We start from the raw sequence: 20,799 nt of genomic DNA on the forward strand, positions 1-20,799 counted from the left end.
AAGTCCAGAATGTCAAGTGTCCTTCTAGATCTCTTTGTATGCGCATCTTCGGGTGTATGTCCCACTCACCCTTTTGTTGTTAATTCTCCTGTATTTTGCAAGTAAGGAGTCAGAGGCACAAAGGGAGACAGGACCTGTCAATGGGCATATTATGAGATGTATGACCCAAAATATTTTCCACAGTGTGACATCTGGGCAGAACTTTTCTAAACACACATACATTAAGGAAAAAAAAATTACACAGTGATCCTGTAAGACATTGTGTAATATCACTTGGAAAGAGGCCAGTGTTGATTAGACCCTGATCAACTGAGGGTACATGGTTCTGCAGATGAGGAAGAGTGATCCAGGGGTGTGGAGCTAGAAAATCATGGCACAGGGCTTCCATTAGCAGAACCTGGTTGTTTTCTAATGGTCATACCACTTTCAAATTTCCTTGTCTGTTAGATGTTCACTAAGCCATGGTGCACATTCCCACGAAACCAAAGCATGGAATTCTTATTCCCCTCCTTGTATTTTGTCTTTACAGAAATTTTTCCTCCAGGAGGACCCTGTTGTCTACGTCCAAGCATTGCATGACCCCAGCAAAGCCCTGATTTTAGAGGAGGCCACTTTGTCATGGCAACTGATCTGTCCTGGGATGGTCAATGAAGCCTTGGAACTGGAGAAGAATGGACACACTTCTGTGGGGAAGGCCGAAGCTCAGCCACATTTAGGTGCCCTCAAGCCAGAGGACAAAAGGGACAGGCTGGCCCCAGAGTTGCGCAAGATAAACCTGGTGGTGTCACAGGTAGCCTAGTTAGCCCAAGCAGATATACTGTCAGTTCAGAGCCTGAGGCTCAGGGCTTGGCTAGGCACCCTATTGTTTCGTTTAAAAATTACCCACCCCCAAGCCCTCCAGATTTAACACAGAGGGCAGATGTAGAATATCTTTTACATTACCATGTGGATTCATTGATCAGCTGTTATTCTCGGAGTAGAGGCAAGACCCAGAATACTTTGACTACTGTGTGCAGGTCTGTTGGAGGGACAAGAGAAAGAAAAGGGGGAGGAGACTAAATTAGCATATGTTATATTTCCAGTGTGTGCTAACCTCTACATGGCATGTTGTTACCTGATTATTCTATAGATTCGCCCTACCTGGCTCCTGTGGCACTTTCACTTTTGCTCTTCTCTATTACCTATAGAGACACATAAATACAGAATAGTGACAATGATGACATATGCAGAATAGATATAAACATTGATCCTCATAATAACTATATAACCATATAATAGGCATTACCATATTAGACAGCACATCTGATATCTACCAATGGCGTTCATATTCAATAGTAACAGGTGTCCATAGTTGACCTTCTCCCTTGGTGACCATCTCTGGTCGCCTGGCTTTGAATTTTGGCTCTGTCTTGTCACCTCTATTCCTGACATCTCCTCTGAGCTCCAGACTCAATCGCCTATTTAATTTCACTCTTGAATGTCCCCCCCAAAGCATTCCAGGTGAAACAAGATCTTAGTTTTCACCGTCTTCATCTCATGCAATGCCATTGCCTTCTTTCCAGTGGTTTCTTTGTATCCCTCCCGGCCTCCCAGCCTATTAGCAAAATCTGTCAGCTCTGCCCCAACCTCTCTCCCCCATCCAGCCATCTCTCACTACAGCCCTCTCCAGTGCCCAGGCCACAACCCCCATAGATACACTATCTGATGGACAGATGAATGAATGAATGAGAGAGGAAGTAAGTAGATAAGTGAATGTGTGTATGTGTGTGTGTGAGTTTTATAAGGTCAGTTTCCTGATCCCAATTTTACAGATGAAGAGACTGAGGCTCAGAGAGGCTAAATGACTTTCCTAGGACCCCAGAGTAGATGCTGTCCTGGATTGAGGTTTCTTATTTCCTGGTTGTCACTGAGCGCCTGAACAATGGACAGTCCAGGGGAGAATGGCGGGGCTGTGTTATCTTCATGCCTGAGTGTTCTACATGGCCTTGCAGGGTTCCCTGGTGGGAATCTGCGGCAGCACAGGGAGTGGGAAGAGCAGCCTGCTGTCAGCTGTCCTTGGGGAGGTAAGTGGCCTGCAGCCCCTCCTACCCCAGGTCATCCACCTACTCCAAGTCTCCAGCTCCTGGGAAAGGCTCCTTCACCTGCCTTCTGCCTCACAGGGGGTCTGAGCAAACAGGACTTTCATAAGTGGAATGGGTTGTACCTGTGCCCAGAGGTATGCCCTTTGCTGGGGTAACTCCTCTCCACCCTGAGCTAGCACCTGGAACTCCAAACCCACGCCCCCTGCCCTCCCCTCAACACACCTGCTCTCCATAATGATAGCAACATATTGCAGAGCTTGGTTTGTTATTAAAAATCTTCTCATGGAAGCAAACTCCTCCCATTAAAGAGTGGGATGGCATCAGAAGAGAAATGATGTATGGAGGGAGAGGGATGCATTGATTATGAGCCTGCAGCAGAATCTGCTTGCCTCCTGGGTGCCCTTGCCTATAAGACCAGAACCCTCGATTCCATTTTCTGTGGATACTTTTAAGGCCAGCTTCGTAGCCAGTCTACTGTGTTGCTCATCACCTTGGGGTCATGCTGCTTCCTGCAATCCTTGCTCTGTGTTCATGGCCACAACCAGGAAGGGATATTGAAGCCCTGTGAGGGTTGGGATGGCAGGGGACAAGGGAATGGTCTCTTGTGTTTTCAACATGCATATTTGACCTTGTGACACAGAAACAGGAAGAACACTTCAGTAAAGACCCATAAGCAGGCATGCCCCAGTCACTGAGGAGACTGGCTTAGCACGCAAGCTACACACAGCTGCTACGATACTTCTAGTTAGCTCTGGATGCCTCATGATGTCCAATATGATCTGAGTGTTATGCAAATAGTTGTGATACTCTTGTTTAAGGAATTGTGGTAAGAAAAACATTTTGTACGTATGTAGTATAGTATGTGTCATTTTCTTTCTAAATTTTTCATACTGGGTTATTTACTTAAGATTTATCAATTGTTTATTTTTATTTGAAAGGCAGATTTACAGAAAAAAGCAGGTGAGAGAGATAATCAACTGCTGGTTCAATCCCCAAATGGCTGCAATGGCTGGAACTGGGCTGATCTGAAGCCAGAAGCCTAGAGCTTCTTAGGGTCTCTAACATGGATGTAGGGGCTCAAAACTTGAGCTATCTTCTGCTGCTTTACCAGGCATGTTAGCAGGAAGCTGTATCAGAACTGGAGTAACCAGGACTTGAATTGGCACCCATATGGGATGCTAGTACCCCAAGTAGAGGCTTCACCTACTATGCGATGGTGCTGGTCCTGTGACATCTTCCTCCAAATGTTTTCTATGCACAGTTGGTAGAGTCCATGGGTGTGGAACCTGGGGAAACAGGCGGCTAATTGTACTCACTACTTATATTCAATTGTTGATGCCATTTGCATATGTCCTTCATCTATCTAGAGACACATTTCATAGGACTATTTTAAATTACAGTGGTTATGATATTTATTCAACTAAATACTTCATAATGTCCAAAAAGAAGTCCGTGTTGCCATCTAACATGATAATCTTATTATGTCTCACAAATGTAATTCTGCAGTACCTTAAGCATGGACGGGAATGGCCTGACACTTGTGGTCTGCACTGTGAACCAGGGAGGTGCTGGCTGCTGGGGACTGTGGGAATGGGGACATGAGAGGAGAAACCATAGGAAGTATTTAGGGGGAGCCTTGGATACAGTCCTAGTTCAGTGCATCTCCTTCCACACATTCTCATGGCCATTCCCTCAGACTCACTGTAGGAGACCCAGTAAGGCTCACATTCAGGGTGACCCTTTTGTCCAGGAGAACTCCAGAATCCTAAAGGGCAGTGGGGCAGCTGAGCCAGCAGGGTCCCTTCCCCTGGCCCTGTCCTGGTCCTGAAGCTGGATTCATTCTGCTGCAGATGCACTTGCTCGAGGGCTCCGTAGGGGTACACGGGAGCCTGGCCTACGTTCCCCAGCAGGCCTGGATCATCAGCGGCAGCATCAGGGAGAACATCCTCATGGGAGGCCAGTACGACAAGGCACGGTAGGTTTATGGGAGGCACTGGGGCACTCTGGGGTATGTGGCTGACGGGGGCAGGTTCTTCCAAATGTGCTGGTAGCCATGTGAAACCTGTAAACACTTGTATTCCTACAGGTGTTTCCTCGTTACTGTGAGAGAAATCTTAGTGCCATATCCACTTTCTAGATGGGTACATCACTTGCCCAATGTCACAAGGCTTTGGGATATGATAAAACAAGGATTAAACCCCAGTGGCTTTCAGGAACTATTATATAATAGTAGCTCAAAATAGTCAATATATCATCCTCTTCCAAAGGTGTTATTTTATATCTTTAATTTCCTGAGTCACCGGGAAAATGAGCAATGGTGATGAGGCGACTGATGAGGCTATGTAATGGAGTTTGGGCTCATGATCCTAGAACCTTCCATCCTAGTTCCTCTTTCCCTCTGTGGCATCTCCAAGAGTAACTTGGGACATGCACTTGAAAGTCATGGGTTAAGTCTGTGCAGTGAAAGACCCAGAAAAGCTACCTGAGTGCTCCTGACTGGGAAGAATTCCTATCTCTGTGGACCATGGTTTGATTTTGCAATTTGTCCCTGGTGACAACATTGAGAAGCATAGCTATGCAGTTGCAGAACTGGTCCCCTCCACTGGTTGCACCATGGGGAGCTCCAAGTTGTGTTCAGTCCTAACTCATGAGCACCCTGCACCACTTCCCATATTGCCCTCTTCAGTTTAACAACATCATCCAAACTGATACTGCTTCCAATGTCTTTCACATCAAATTCATTGCCACTCTGATGAGCCTCTCTGCTCAACACCTCTTGTTTTATTTCTTACTTTTTTCCTTTTCCTGTTCCAGCCTGTAGTTTCTTGTGCAAACTGTCCCCTGAATCTGTCCTGTCCCACCCTGTGCCCCGTCTCTGGGCCACCATCCTAAGCATAGCTCTCATCTTGTCACTACTCTAAGACAAATGGTGCTCACTGAATAGTTTCAAAACACTTGTCAAAAGCAAAAACGCAGCAACTCTTTGACTCAGCAAAAATACTGCTAGATGCTTAATGTAAAGATGTGGTCACCTACCCACATGAACACTTACATAAAAGTATTCACACTACGTTTTTCACAGGAGCAAAAGAGAACAAACAGCCCACGTGTTTGTCATTGGGCACCGCTTAAATAATTTGTTGTGCAACCTTGTAGTAAAATCCCACTGCAAATTGAAACAATAGAGAACTGTAAATGGAACACACATGCATATTAGGGTAAATTATTTCTTTTTTTCCTATTTTTAAAATTTAACTTACTTGTTAATGTTATTTACATAATGGACAAGGATGCATGCACATGAGGACCTCTGATTAGTGTGGGGATGGTTGAAGTAAGGGGAAAGATGGGTGGGACAAATGCTTCCGATTTTCCTTTTCTTCCCTTTTCTCCTGTTTCTGGGGAGGAGTTGGGGAGAAGCAAGGGAGGGAGAGGGGACTGCTCGCAGCTGCCAAACTGCATCAATACCTGGGGATGGGGGATGTCTACTTGATGTCATCTTAGAAACTCGGATGTGATAAAGAATGTTCTGAGGCTGTCACTTGAGCGGTTTCAATAGTTCCAAGGGGCTGTTGATTTCATTGCTTCAGGGTTGAGAAAATCCACTGGCTGACTGAATCCACCCTAGTGTTTCCACTCACCCAGACACTTGCTGCCAGACTTGGCCAGGAGAGTTGTCCAACCTGTTCTGCTCTATCTTCCTATGTGGCACTTGAAATCCTCTGCAGGCCTACAGGTGCTGTGGCCTGGTCAGTGTATGCACTCCTCACCTGTAACTTATTTCTTCAGGGATCCTGTCTCCTGCATGACCCCGTACCCCCTTCCCTGAACAATCCACAGCCCCATGTCCATAAGTATGTAGATTCCTGAAACTGACATGCCAGTGTGCCAGGGTCTGCACAGTAGATTATTTCTGAATAAACACACATACAAGAATCTTTTTTTTTTAGCAGATGATCTGCCATTTACCCCATCTAGCCTGTCAAATATTTGCTAAGAACAGGTATATTTGTTTAAAAGAAGCAAGTGTGGGAAGGACAGGCACTGAGGCTAAGCTGACTGCAGTACTGGCATACCATATGGATGCTGGCTTGAATCCCAGCTGCTCTAGTTTTTATCTAGCTGATGTGTCTAGGAAAGTAATAGAAGATGGTCCAAATGCTTGGGTCCCCATACCCTTGTGGGAGACCCAGAAGAACAGTTGGCCTAGTTATGGTCCTTAAGGTCAATTGGGAAATGAACCACCATATGGAAAATCTGTCTCTTACTCTCTGCTTTTCAAATACATTTTCAAACAAAAACAAAAAATGAATGGGCATAAAAGTGCTCCCGGGGTTTATCATGAAGCACAAGATCGGGTTCATATTTCCCAACCTGGAATTCTGGAGCTTTCCTGGAAAGGCCTGAGCACCTGGGCCCTCCAGCTCCCTGTCCTTGGCAGGTACCAGCAGGTGCTGCACTGCTGTTCCCTGAGCCAGGACCTGGAAACGCTGCCCTTCAGGGACCTGACAGAGGTGAGTGGAGGGGCTCTGTTGTGATGCTGGCGTTTTGTGTTTGGGCTGCCTCCCTGCCTCCTCCAAAGCAGCCCATGCTTCTCCCTTGGCTTCTGCTTCAGCACTTTCCTTACCGATGCAGGCCAGCCCAACCCTCTTCAGGCTCTGGAGATGTGAAGGCCAAGTCTCATCCCTCATCCCTAGGCTACTGTGAAGTGTTGAGGTCTCCGTAGAGAAGAAAACAGGGCTGAAAAGGTGGCAGGGTGACTTCTGGCCACTGTTCTGCCTGCAGGTCACCACTGTATGACCTCGGACAAGCCCCTGGAAGGACTCCACCTCCCCTCCCCCTCCGGTCCCACTAGCTTGGAGGACTGCTGAATGCACCCTGTCAGTGTGGTACCACTCTAAGCAATTAAAAGGGTGTCCACAGGAGAGCATCACAATAGCCCTATTAGGATGGTCCCTTTACTGTCTTTCATTAATGATGGGACTCATAGTGCTTGAGGACAGGCAGGTCAAGTCTCTTTCTTCAGTAGGAACAACAAGCTCTGGTGTGTTAAGGAGGAGAACTGATCGCATAAGTCATTTGGAGATTAGAGTACACACAGAGGACTTTCCAGTGCCTGGCCCAGGGTGGGTGTTAGTTCAGCAGTTAATCAGTATGTGTTGAATGAGTGCATGAATGGAGGAACTGGGCCTGGTTGCTTGACCAAGATCATACAGTGATGACCCGTAGGTAGAACAATGGCCAGAGGTTACCCTGCCATGTTTTTAGCCCTGTTTCTTCTCTACAGAGACCTCCAAATTTCATGGTAGCCAGAGGATGAGGGCTGAGATTAGTGCTTCATATTCCCAGAGCCTGATGAAGGACAGGACACCCTGCATTTGCCTGCATTGCTAAGCTGCCAGGGGACCCAAAAGGCAACCGTGAGGCCCCTCCCAGCCACTGCTGACCTGTCTGTCGGGCACTTGTGCACAGTGCCAGTAACCCTGGACAGCTCCCCTGACCTACAGGTGTAGCCCCTGGGGATTTCAGACCTGAATATTGTGTACGACCACGCTGTTTCTTGGGAAAGAGTGAACTTTGAGCGTGAATATGCCTCCTGAGAAGTTGATAGATTTGAAAAAATTGTGTAGGAGTTGTTAAGTTTCTGTTGTTGAAGAAAATCAGTTTCTTCTTCTGCTATGAAAATTCTGAAAAGCATTTTTGTTTTGGGCTATACTGAGGGGTTCCCTCTGCCACCTCTGTCCACCTCTGTGAATGCCTTTTGCTGTCTGTTCACAGATTGGGGAGCGAGGTCTGAACCTCTCTGGGGGGCAGAAGCAGAGGATCAGCCTGGCTCGTGCCGTCTACTCCAACCGTCAACTTTATCTGCTGGATGACCCCCTGTCGGCCGTGGATGCGCATGTGGGCAAGCACGTATTTCAGGAATGCATCAGGAAGACACTCAGGGGGAAGACGATCGTCCTGGTGACGCACCAGCTGCAGGTGACCTCGCCTCCAGATGGGAGGGGGTGTCGATCTGTGGCCATGAGTGATAGACAATGCAAGCTCCTTGTGGCTGATCTTTCCCCTTGGAATAGACCTTCTCCAGTTCAGGGGGTGTGGTAGAGAACTTGCATTTCCCCTGCATGGTGAGGCTGGCTGGTAAAAACTGAAGCCAGATGTAAAGGTCTCCTTTAGCCTCAGAATTGTATGTGTCACCCCTGCATGTCCAGTTGTGAAAAAGGAGGAAAGAAGGAAAGGAAGCAACAGGAGAGAGAGGGAGAAAGAGAGAGAGAGAAACAAAGAGATACACAGAGACAGAGAGCGAGAGGGAGACATCCACACAGGGACAGATAGAGAAACACAGAGAAATAGAAGTACAGAAACACACAGACATATGTGCACACAGACACATAGAGAATCTTTCGTAAAAACTTGCTGGTCATGGGCAGGGCACAGTAACCTAGTGGCTAAAGTCCCCACCTTGCACATGCTGGGATCCCATATGGATGCTAGTTTGTATCCCAGCTACTCTACTTCCCACCCAGCTCCCTGCCTGTGCCTTGGGAAAGCAGTCAAGGACAGCCCAAAGCCTTGGGCCCCTGCACCTGCATGGCAGACCCAGAAGAAGCTCCTGGCTCCTGGCTTCTGATTGCCTTAGCTCCAGCCATTGCGGCCACTTGGGCAGTGAATCAGAGGACGCAAGATCTTTTCTGTCTCTCCTTCTCCCTGTAAATCTGACTTTGCAATAAAAATAAATAACTGTTTAGAAAAAAACAAAAAGAGACTTCTTGGTCTCAACACTCTGGAAAGAGGAGACACCTCCAATGGCTTCCTTTCAAATAATGGCTACAATGCAATGGGTGTCTCTTTTCCTTCTTTATTTTTGAGTCCTGCCGGAGTCCAGCTCCAGCTGAGTTTGGAACTCGAGAAAGGTGCGTGGATGAGGCGCAAAGAGGAAAGAAAGATGGACCACTAGGATTTCATGATCATAATGGACCATGTGGGAAAGCTGTCTGCTTTATTTATACAAAATCAGTCAAACTCTGGCTCAGACTTTTTACGTCATGGTCAAGTTGGGAATTTCTAAGAATAATTCTGCCATAGTTTTACCTAGAAACAATAGAAGTTCCTGCTACAATTCTTATCCTACAACTCAGTCTTGTATCAGAAAGAAAAGGGGAATCTAAAGAATGAGGAAAGAATGAAAGCCTAAATCTAGATCCCTTGAGTAGCATAGGCTCAATGGGGACAGCCAAGACAGTAGGAATAATAGAAGGCCCTTTTGCAAGATGCTATCACCGCTATCACTGACATTAACCTCCAAGCTCACACTGAGCAAAAGGCCAGCCTCACAGTAGCAAACAAATGCCTGGATGGATTAAAATTCTTCCACAGGGTGGTCCGGTGTCCATGCAAAAGGTGAAGTTGCATTCAGGTGGTTGCAGAGACATCCGCTGGGCGGGCCCTGCCAAACAGCAGGAAATTCCTTGTGGCCCTGCCTGCAGTGACAACACTCTTCACCCCTTCATGTCACCCACATCTACTGCACGGACCCCAACAGAGTTCTCTTTTTTATTGGAAAGGAAAAAAAGGCAGAGGAAAAGAGACAAAGAGAGATTTTTCATCTGCTGGCTCACTCCCCAAATAACCATAAGAGCCAAGATCTCCACTCAAATGGGTTTTTCATTTGGAAGGCAGAGACTCAGTGACCTGGGCCATTGCATGCTGCCTTTCAGGTGTTGTATCAGAGGCAGATGAGACTATACCAGACACTCAGATATAGGATGTAGGTGTCATAAAGGGCAACTTCACTGCTGAGCCCAGTAGCTGCCCCTGAAATAGCTGTTTGGCACTGCCTGCCACAGGCCCTTTTCTTTGGATATGTTCACACAATGGTAATTGGACTCAATGTCTTTTCCTTTCCCCTTCCTTCTGTTGCTTTTATTTAAGAACAGGACTGGCACAGTAGCTATCAGATAAACTCACTACCTGTGACTCTGGCATCAGGATGCCAGTATGAATCTCTGCTTCTCCACTTCCATTTCAGCTCCCTGCTAATGCACCAGGCAAAGTAGTAGAAGATGGCCCAATTGCTTGGGTCCCTGCACCCACGTGGGCTGGCTCTAGGCTTCAGACTGGCTCAACTCTGGTTGTTGTGGCCATCTGGGGAGTGAACTAGTGAATGGAAGATCCTTGCCTCTTTCTGTAACTCTGCCTTTCGTATAAATAAATAACTCTCACAAAAAGATACTTAAGCTCTAGAAAGATTTAGAAAATCGTTCATGACAACCCACATTTTATTTCTGAACTGTAAATTCACCCTGCTCACCTGCTCTCATTAAAAATCAAACACCAAAGGTGGGGTGCTGCATCTTTTTAACAGAGAGACTTGCTAACAAGGAGTCCAGTGAAGAGGCACAGGAAAACCCAAGTCAATCTTATTTCAAAGGGCCTGGGATGGGGTTGGGAGCAGGCATTTGGCTTAGCAGTGAAGTCACCAGTATTCTCAGAGTTAATGCCTGGCTTCTATCACCGGGCTGTCTCCTGACTCCAGCTTCCTGCCCGGGCAGACATGGGAGGCAGCAGTGATTGCTCATGTCGTTGGGTTTCTGACACTCATGTGCAGGACCAGAACTGAATTTCAAGTTCTCAATTTTGCCACTGTGGGCACTGGGGAGGGAACCAGTTTCCTTTGCTCATCTTTCTCTCTTCTCTATCTCTTAAATAAGTAGACACAGAAATTCCTAGATGAGAAGGGGGTTGGAAGCATGTGTAAATAAAGGATAATGAGGGAAACATATCTCATGATATAGAAAAGAAGTGTGGACAGACCCTGGGGCATGCAGGCTGGCAGGCAGCGTCTCTAATGTGGGTGTTCAACAATGGCCACTGAAATGTCTCAAGTATGTGTGTTTAGCCTGGTAATAAACTAGCTGATCCTCTCTGGCTGAGAGCCCAAATTGGTCTGTGCAGACTTCAGTCACTATCTTTTTAAAATATTCATTCATTCATTCATTGGAACTACACAGAAATAAGTGACAGAGAGAAAGGACAGAGAGAAAGAGAGAGAGAGAGAGAGAGAGAGAGAGAGAGAGAGAGAGAGAGAGAGAGTTATGGGGAGAGATACCTTTTGCCCACTAGTTCTTTTCCCAAGTGGCTGCAATGACTGGGGGTGGGTCAGGTGAAGGCAGAGCCTGGAACTCCATCTGGTTCTCTCACATGCATGACAAAGACCTGAGCATCTGAACTGTCCTTTCCTGCCTCCCTGGGTGCACTTGGGAGGAAACTGGATTGGACAGCAGAGCCAGGATTCAAACCCAGGCTCTCTAGCAAGGGATGCAGGCATTCCACATGGTGGCTTTTCTGCTGGGCCAAACATTCTCCAGCAAAGGCAATTATTACGATTCAGCAAGTTACAAGGCTAACAAAGAATCATCCTGGGGTATGAGTATGCTACAAGGCTAAGGGAAATTTGCTGTTTATTGTCCATGATTTCAGGATCAACCACCCAAGTTAAACAGTGTATCACAGATTGTATTACCTCTCCCTGCTATCCTTACTTTGCTGTTTATTATTCCCTTGCAGTCTTTACACATCTAGAACACATAGAAAAGACTCTTAGGTATAATTAAGTTTCTTTTGTACTTTTATTTTAAATATTTACCTTTCAAGTAAATATAGCGACACAAAGAGGGAGAGACAGAGATAAAGTGATAGATCTTCCATTTGTTAGTTTATTCCTTGTGGTCTGGGGTTGTGACAGGTTGAGAAGCCTGAAACTCCATCCATATCTCCCACATGGGTGGCAGAGACCCAACGGGTTGATCATCTTTGTTTAGTTTCCCAGATGCACTGACAGGAAGTTGTAACAGAAGCAGAGGGACTGGGATGTGAATTGGCACTCTGGTATTGGGTGCCAGTGTTGAAGGCCATGGCTTAACCCACTGCATCATAACACTGGCACCCTTTCCCTATGTGTTTTAAGAATATATAACTTAAAATATGTACTATTTATTTCTTTGAAAGTCAGAGTAAGAGAGCAGAGGGAAGAGAGAGACCAGGCACAAACCAAGTGCTAGGAACTTCATCCAGGTCTCCTGTGTGGTTAACAGAGGTCGAAACCCTTGCACATTCTTCCAATACTTTCCCAAGACTATTAGCAGAGAGCTGTATGGGAAATGGAGCCTCAGGGACACAAATTAGCGCCCATTTGAGATGCTAGCATTATAGGCAAAAGCTTTGCCTGCCATGCCCCTCCTTCTAATATTTTTAGCTTTATATGTATACAATTTTATATGTGTTATTCAGATAACTTTATATAGTTTATATACATCAAGTATATACTTATAAAGTATATATATACATATATATTATTTTCTGTGTCCTTTGGTAGTTTGGTTTTTACACTCAATGCTGTGGTTTTGAAATCTCCTATGTTAATATATTTAAGTTGATTTATTCTTACTAGTATAGTACTTCAATTTTTGAATATGCCAAAACTTATTTCTGTAGAATGAACAATAACATTTTTCCCATTTTTTACTCTTACAAAAAAATACTGAGTATGAATATTTCTTTGTATGTCTTGGCATACACGTTTCAGAGTGTTTTTATTTTTTGTTTGTAAGGTAGAGTTAAAGAAACATGTGAGAGGGAAGTGTGATATCTTCCATCTGCTGGTTCATTCCCTAAATGGCCATGATGGCCAGAACTGGGCCAACCCAAAGTCAGGATCCAGGAGCTTCTTCTGAGTCTCCCATGTGTTGCAGGGACTCAAAGACTTGAATCATCTTTCATTGTTTCGCCAGGCGCATTAGCAGGGAGCTGAATTGGAAGTGGAGTAGCTGGGACTTGAACTGGTGCCTATTTGGGATGCCATTGCTATAGGCAGAGGCTTAATCTACTATTCCATAGTAGATTTAGTTTATATATATCAAGGACACTGGCCATTTGAAGTGTTTTTAAAGGTGAAATTTAGGAGTCAAATGTTTGGTTTACAATCCTTCAAAAAAAAAAACTCTCATATTACTAGATATTATCAAATTGTTCTCCTTCCTCCAGCATTTTGAGAGTTCTCTTTACATTAGATCATCACCAACACTTGAGGTTGTCCGATTGCTAAAATGTTGTCAATCTAGTGATATCAAGTACTATATCATTCTGGCTTAAGCCTCATTTTGTTGATGAATAGTAAATTTGAACAGCTTTCCATGTGCTTACCAGAGAACTTGTTTCTTCTGTCTAGTACTTGAAGTTTTGTGACCAGATTGTTTTGCTAGAAGATGGGAAAATCTGTGAAAATGGAACCTACAGTGAATTAATGCAGAAGGAGGGGCGGTTCACTCGCTTCCTCCAGAAGATGCAAGGAGAAGCCATCCAGGTAACTCCCATATCACCCCACCTACCCTCTCTCCCCATTTTGGGGGAACCTCTTACCCCACAGTCATATCACGTGTTCTCCCTAGGACCTGCTGCGGGACACGGCAAAGCTAGCTGAGAAGTCACAGGCAGAAGGGCACCTTCAGGCCACCTCCAAGGAAGAGCCTCTCAGCGAACCTGCAGATAATGGTGTGGGGGATGGGACAATGGGGAGGGAGATTCCCAGATCCCCCTCCCCCAAGGCCTGGCATTTCTTCCTGGGACCCAGGCTGGGCCATGTTCATTGCTGTCTGTAATATTAAGCAATCACGCACATGGTGCGCATCCAAGTGGTAGAAGGCTGTGGGGTATGGACAGTGGTGGTAAGGGGGTTTGAAGGATACAGAGGCTAGCATAGAAGGACAAGCTGTGGGGTATTCTGGCCTGTGAGGAGCAGGGCAAGGGCTTTACAATGCATCTGATGTTCACTTAGCACACACTTATACAGAGCAAGTGCTAAGAACACAAGTGTCAAGAAATCAAAAACAAACTGGGTCCCCAATCTTCAGAAGCTCATAGCCTTTCTCATTGAGACCAGGCAGTGGGAAGGGAAGTTTCCTGTGAACCCTCATGCTGCAGCATGTGAAGTTGTGTGACTTTGGCCAAGCTGCTTAACTTCTCTTAAACCTCATTGGAAAAACTGGAAGTGGATGGAAGCCAGGAGCTCCTCTGGGCACTGACGAGGGTCAGGTGGTTGGCAGATATGTCAATTTCTTCTTTTCTTCCTACACCCAGTGCTGGAGCATCAGCTCACGAAGAAGGAGGAGATAAAACAAGGTTCCTTGAGCTGGAGTGTCTACCACAGCTACATTCAGGCAGGAGGAGGTAACAGGCCATGGGCTGCCCCATGTCAAACCCTGGGCTGTCACTGTGAAATCAGACCAGAGCATGTGAGGTCATGTAAGGTGGACAGGTACAGAGTGCAGCTGTTCTACCAGCAAGGGCAGCTCTGTAAGTTATTTTTCACATTTCTTCCCTGTTTCAGTACTTTTTCCAACTTTGGGTCCTGATCTGCTAGGGCTTTGAACTCAGCCTAGAGGGTCATGAATAGCATTCAGGAAGTGAAATAGGATTGGGGGAAAATATCAACAATAATTACCTATATACCCACCTTCCTGTAACTTTAGATTTCAGAGCCACAAATTCAGCCAAATGCAGATTTAACATGTTTGAAAAAAAATTAGATCTATTTTGAAAATATGCAGACATTTTTCTTGTTATTATCCTCTCAACAATGTAGTCTAAGAACTAATTATATTGCTTTGCATATTATTAGCAATCTAACAATGATTAAAATATAAAGAAGATTGCACAGGTTAAATGCAAATACTACCATCATTTCATATAAGGGACTTGAGTACTATGAATGTTGGCATCTATGGAAGTTCCTGGAACCAATCTCCTATGGATACCAAGGGTTGTCTGTAACACAATTGGCAACACTTTTGGTGTATATGAGACATGATTTAAAATGCGTTTCCTAGAATAGGCAGATAGCAATTAAAAGTTTCAAAGCTACTGCTTTACTAAATAGTGATCATTACCATGCATGCTTCCTGTACGATATTACAAGTGCAAAACTAAGTACTTGGCACCATAGTTCTTGAGTACTTTAAGGGAGTTTTGACAGTGCTTTTGACTTTGGATCACAACCCTTCTGTGAAGTGTACCAGTTTAGGGGAGGAAAAGGTGGAGGCTGAATGAAGAGGTTGCCATCCCCACCATTCTACTCAGGGAAAACCCTGAAAACACAGGGCCTGCACCAAGCTGGGGAGTGGCATTTGCTGGTAAAAATGCATGTGTGTACCAAGCAGTCAATTGCTTTGTGTTTATAAAGTTCCTAGTGTATGCCAGGCAATGCACCAAACTCTGGAGGGGCGAGGGCATAAAAAATCACCTAAGAGCCAATCTTGGAATCTAGCAGAAGTAACACATAGCTTGATGTCTTAATGAAGTAGAGACACCAGAGAGTGAGAGATCTCCATGGTCAGAAAGTCTCAGATGTCATCAAAGAAGAGATGGCCCTTGAAGAGGGAGTAGAAATTAGAGAGAGAAATAAGAGCATTGGGCACAGTCTGGAATCGGAGCATGGACTGATGGGGCAAGAGGCAAGTGCCAAAGGGAAGGATACACTTGGCTGCAGCATTTCCTAGGCAAGGAAATAGAATGCCACTAACATTTAGTGTTTAGTTCAGGGTCACACATAGTGTGGAAAAACTCAAACTAGGATTTGCACCCAGAGCTCTTTGACTTTGGAATACAGCCCTTCTCAATCTTCCATGTTGAGTGGGAGTCAGGGAGAGCCAAGGATTCTGAGCCTGGATGACTGGGCATTGGGTCAGCAATGGCCTTGCCTCTCTCTCCAGGTGGCACCTGTGCCTTCCCCATTTCTTCTCCCTCCCAGGTTACATGGTCTGTATCCTAATTTTCTTCCTTGCCATTATGATTGTCTTCCTTACGACCTTCAACTTTTGGTGGCTGAGCTATTGGCTGCAGCAAGGCTCAGGGGTAAGTGCCTTGATTTGGTGGGTAACATGTCTGTGGCTTTGCATGAGGTTGGATGACTTCTTGCTTTCTGAGGTGTTGATGGCTGGGGCCTAGCCAGGAGCCTACACAGCAAGCCACATTACAGGGATGGGGAATGTCCATCCTGTGGATCGTAGAAGACTTGTGAAATCATTTAGTCTAGCCCTGCGAAGACAACTGTAGGTGGGACTTGAAATTCAATACATCTGCAGGCTCATTTTTAAGTTGATAATTCTGTATGGTCTGGGAAACATGTTAAATATCCAAATGGCTCTTGGTCAAAAAAAAAGAGTCTTCATCCCTGTAGGAAAACAATTCTAGATGTTTAGAGCCTCCAAAATTTAATGCAGGGAATTGAGCTCAGGCTTACCCAATCCCCAGAAGGGGTGGGAGAGAGAAGGGAGATGGCTACTGGTGACCAATGGGCAGCACTGCAGTGGGTGACTCTAGAGGGACATTTGTAAGCCACTAGCAAACTCTGTATCCCATGCACCTACCCACAGCTGCCACTGGCTAGATGGCTTCTTATCTTCCTCCTTTCTGATATGCAGAAATCTAACTAGAAACCATGCTGGGATGGTGTCTGGGAAGCAGAGTTCCCACACTCTTTCTTGCATCACTATGGAAAGGTGGAAGGAGTGGCTGCAAGGTGGCCCAGAAGAGATGCAATGTGGACGTCACTTAGGGTGGAGCAGAGAGGAAGGAGAGAAGGCAAAGCACAAGAAGGGAGGTGTGAACACAGGCTCCCACTTTCTCCTGCCCTCGTAGCTTCAGAGAGGATTCCCTTGCACTGTATTTCCCCCTGGACTCTGACCCCTTGTTCTTGCCTAAAGACCAACAGCAGCCAAGATGGCAACAGCACCACTGAAGACCCGGGCAACATACTTGACAACCCACAGCTGCCCTTTTACAAACTGATATATGGCCTCAGTGCCTTACTGCTTATCTTTGTGGGGGTCTGCTTCTCAGTGACTTTCACCAGGGCCACCAGGAAGGCATCTACCACCTTGCATGACAAGCTCTTCAGCAAGGTATGTATGTAGACACTTAGACTCAGCCACAGGCTCAACCTTGCCCTTGCCAAGCTGCCTGCTTGCTTGCTTTTTGCTTTTTCTTCTCTTTCTTTTCATTCTTTTCCTTCTCTTTCTTTTCATTCTTTTCCTTCTCTTTCTTTTCATTCCTTTCCTCTTTCTTTCTTTCTTTCTTTCTTTCTTTCTTTCTTTCTTTCTTTCTTTCTTTCTTTCTTTCTTTCTTTCTTTCTTTCTTTCTTTCTTTCTTTCTTTTCTTCTCCTTCCTTCCTTCCTTCTTGCCTTCCTTCTTTCCTTCCTTCCTTCTTTCCTTCCTTCCTTTCTTCTTTCTCTCTTAAACCGCCAGGCTTTATTTGTTCACCACTTCTTTGTTTGTGGAAAAGCTGTACCCCATCCTTGCAGTTTCCTTTATCTTTAACATCTTGTACCAATTGCTGAGTTGGTATAGATTATTAAACGATAGTTATTTATCAGAGTCCCTAATGTACATTATGGTTGATTCCTGTGATGACACACTTTATGGGCTTTGATAAATGGATGGGAAAGGACTGAAGAAGGTGCTCTCAATTGCTCCTGCTGTGGGAAACATGATTCTAAGATTCCAGTGTCCCTGATGGAGAGTCAGTGGACATGCTGGGCTTGTCTCCTTCAACTGAGCACTGTTGTGGAGTCACTTACTACCTTAAACTGCCTTGTAAGTGGCTAGTATCATCCTCTTTTTGCATACAAGAAAAACAGAATCCATGTGTGTTGTGGTTGTAAAGTATGCTAAGTGTTATGCATGTTGTGGTTAGAATATCAGGTTGTTGGTGATGTCACACTGCCTATTGGAAATGTTCTCTTACACTTATCAAATGCTACTCTGTACCAGATTGCGTCATGAGTACTTGACTTATCAAAGTGAATGAACAATGCAAGGAGGACTTAAATAAGTTGGGCTGATTATCTGGTGGGGAAGGCAAACTAGAAAAACAGGCCATTGCAATTATGATGTGTAGAGTTTACCAGGGGTTGGGCCCTCTGCACCACAAGAACACGAGAGGCACCTAGTTCAGCCTGGGCAGTGGAAGGAAAAGGTCTCAAGCAGGAGGTGACCACTCCTTGCAAGGATGAAGTGGATTTTGGCATTCAGTGGCTGGAGGTGAACAAGGCAGGCTGTTTCAGGGAAGGTGAGCAGGGTTCAGGAAGGCTGGACTCTGAACATAGGGTTAGAGTTCTGCCCAGAGTATCTGGGAGGGGAAATAGAGACCCACCATTCCTAGTCTAATCAGTGGAGCACACACTGCACTGCCACCAAGTGGGTCTTGTTCAAGAGGATGGGGCAAAGGCTTTCTGCACTCCTGAAGAGAGAGATGTGACTTGCTGGAACCAGTAAGCACAAGAAGGGAAGTCTCCCTGAGGCCTGACCGAGTACCTTCTGGTCTGCAGTGCTGACTCTTGGGTGGGTGGTCTCTAAGGCCAAGGTTCTAGAAACATCTGGTGCCCCAGCCTCCAAGAGGTACTTAGCATTACAATGTTAGGAAATGTTCAAGTTACTTTTCACGAGAAAATAACGTCTGATATTTTAAAAATCCCCTTTCATTTGTCTTTGTGTGGTTTCATTGGTTTAAAATTTGCCTTTGGCATTTTAAATAAGTAAAGACTAAACCTCTGAAGCAACTGCAAGAATGATCAAAGGCTAACAAAAACTACACTTTACCTGATGCTAGTCAGGCAACCCAGGCCCTTTGCCCTGTGTCCCCAACATTCGTCTCCAGTCCTGAGTGATGCTCCTGGGTTTCTCTCCTCTGTGTCTCTCACCACCCCCAGGAGTGCTCATAGGTCTCCAAGGAGTGACCCATCAGCCCTTTTGCATTCACAAAGTCATTGTGAGGGTTCTCTTTGCTTTGGCTCAAGTAGTTAACAAAAGATCCTAAAGACAAAATGGCAGGCATTTTAGAGACAGAAAGTGTAAAACAGCTCTTCGCCAACCCCAGTGGCCCGCTACTCAGAAAGCCAACAGGGAGGTAGAATATGCTTTAGTGGTACTCAGGGATTTGTGATGGGGGGTAATGAGGGTGCTCCTGTAACAATGGCTACTTACTCATCATCGGCAGATCACACCCTCCTCTTTAGTTTTGGCCTCCACAGACACTGCGAACTTTCCCAGGAACTTGCTGGGGAAATGAGGTTGGGCAGACAACAGTGCTATGAACCCATAAGAAAGGCCTTTGGTGAAGGTCACGGCTGGGCTGGGAGCAGGAAAAGCTCAGGAGGGCTGACCAGATTGTGGTTTGACTACAAGCTCTCTGGGAGCCTTTCGGCAAGTCACAAAGCCATGTTTCCTTCCTGGACGCCAGTCCCCTCATCTGTAACACCCATATGGAAATCACCATGGTTGGTAAAGTTTTCTGACTCTGCGTGGAAACCACCATGGTTGGTAAAGTTTTCTGACTCTTGAAGAGCTTTCAGAGACCAAGGTGAGATGTCTCCTGGAGCAGAAGGGAACAGGCACAGCTCTACATTCTACCCAACAGTCCAAATGCTAGGCAATCATAACACCTCTGCAGCTACCACTCTGGCAATCCTGAGAGTAGCAAGATGGCAGTGCTTTTTCTGAACCAGTTACATGCACTCTGTCTCTTTTTTTAAACAGCAGCTGTTTGCCATAGAATGCCCAGACCCATAAGGTCACCGTTTTACACAGCAGAACTCACAGGTGTCATACCCTACAGAATCACGGAGTCCCCTCACTACAACTCTCTGGAGTGTGGCTGCCATCATTTTAGAGCTGAGGATGCTGAAATTTAGAATTGGGAGTACAGGGGGCAGGATGGGGAACATGCGTACGATCAGACAGCAGCAGCAGAGAACAAGCAGTGACTGATTAGTAACAGAGCCTGGCAAAAGCATCACAGGGTCCACTCCATGCCGCCTCCCCTGGGTGCCCCTAAGGCCACATCCTGCCTTGCTCAGAGCTTCAGGCCATCTTTGTGCATCATGAGCAAGGCATCCAACTGTCCTCACATCTATCATGACGGATTCTGTTCCTACAGGTGTACCGTTGCCCCATGAGTTTCTTTGACACGACCCCCATAGGCCGGCTCCTCAACTGCTTCTCAGGTGACTTGAATGAGCTGGACCAGCCCCTGCCCGTGATGATCGAGTTGTTCCTGATCCTGTTCCTGTTGATGTTTGGCATCCTGCTCGTGGTCAGCATGCTGTCTGTCTATGTCCTGTTAATGGCAGTCCTCATCATCACTGTCTGCTTCGTGTTTTACTTGTGAGTAGGCTCTTGCTTGTGGGTCAAGGTTTGTTTGTGACTTGGGGGAGAGGATGGAACCAGTTCAGAATTGGATGAGCCTCAGTCATTCACCTTCTCCTTCAAGCAGGAAGTTCAAGAAGGTCATCAAAGTATTCAAGAGACTGGAGATCTATAGCCGCTCCCCTTTCTTAACGCACATCCTCACCTCCCTGCATGGCCTGAGCTCCATCCATGTGTATGAGAAAGAACCAGAATTCATCAGCCAGTGAGTCTGTCGGCTGCCCTCCAAGATGGGGAAAGACCCTGGGGTGTGGGGTGAGGGACCTGGGAGGGAGGGCTGGGTGTCTTGGAAGAGTGGCATCCACTTGCTTCTCTGAGTGGTGTGATGATGTTTATAAGCATAAAGCTTGTAAGTGATGTGCACCATGGGAAGTTTAAAGCCCTGTGGGTGTTTCCGATGCATTTGCCCCACGCTAGTCAGGGATTTTGCATCCACAGAATCAATCACCTGTGGACTGAA

The 20,799-nt window shown here is 45.9% G+C and overlaps 1 protein-coding gene across 1 annotated transcript in view; it reads left to right on the forward strand.

The window, feature by feature from the left end:
- Positions 1-20,799, forward strand: part of ABCC11 (ATP binding cassette subfamily C member 11) — a 53,608-nt gene that overhangs the window by 16,258 nt on the left and 16,551 nt on the right. The window contains exons 10-21 of the mRNA XM_040982187.1: positions 530-790; positions 1,992-2,063; positions 3,932-4,056; positions 6,523-6,595; positions 7,860-8,063; positions 13,309-13,443; positions 13,529-13,631; positions 14,217-14,306; positions 15,886-15,989; positions 16,841-17,038; positions 20,071-20,297; positions 20,407-20,544. Of these exons, the coding sequence (XP_040838121.1) occupies positions 530-790; positions 1,992-2,063; positions 3,932-4,056; positions 6,523-6,595; positions 7,860-8,063; positions 13,309-13,443; positions 13,529-13,631; positions 14,217-14,306; positions 15,886-15,989; positions 16,841-17,038; positions 20,071-20,297; positions 20,407-20,544 (1,730 nt within the window). The remainder of the gene's footprint in view (positions 1-529; positions 791-1,991; positions 2,064-3,931; positions 4,057-6,522; positions 6,596-7,859; positions 8,064-13,308; positions 13,444-13,528; positions 13,632-14,216; positions 14,307-15,885; positions 15,990-16,840; positions 17,039-20,070; positions 20,298-20,406; positions 20,545-20,799) is intronic.

This window comes from Ochotona curzoniae, unplaced genomic scaffold (assembly GCF_017591425.1).
Source record: "Ochotona curzoniae isolate NIBS_2020 unplaced genomic scaffold, NIBS_Ocur_1.0 contig_3622, whole genome shotgun sequence".
Classification (NCBI taxonomy): Eukaryota; Metazoa; Chordata; class Mammalia; order Lagomorpha; family Ochotonidae; genus Ochotona; species Ochotona curzoniae.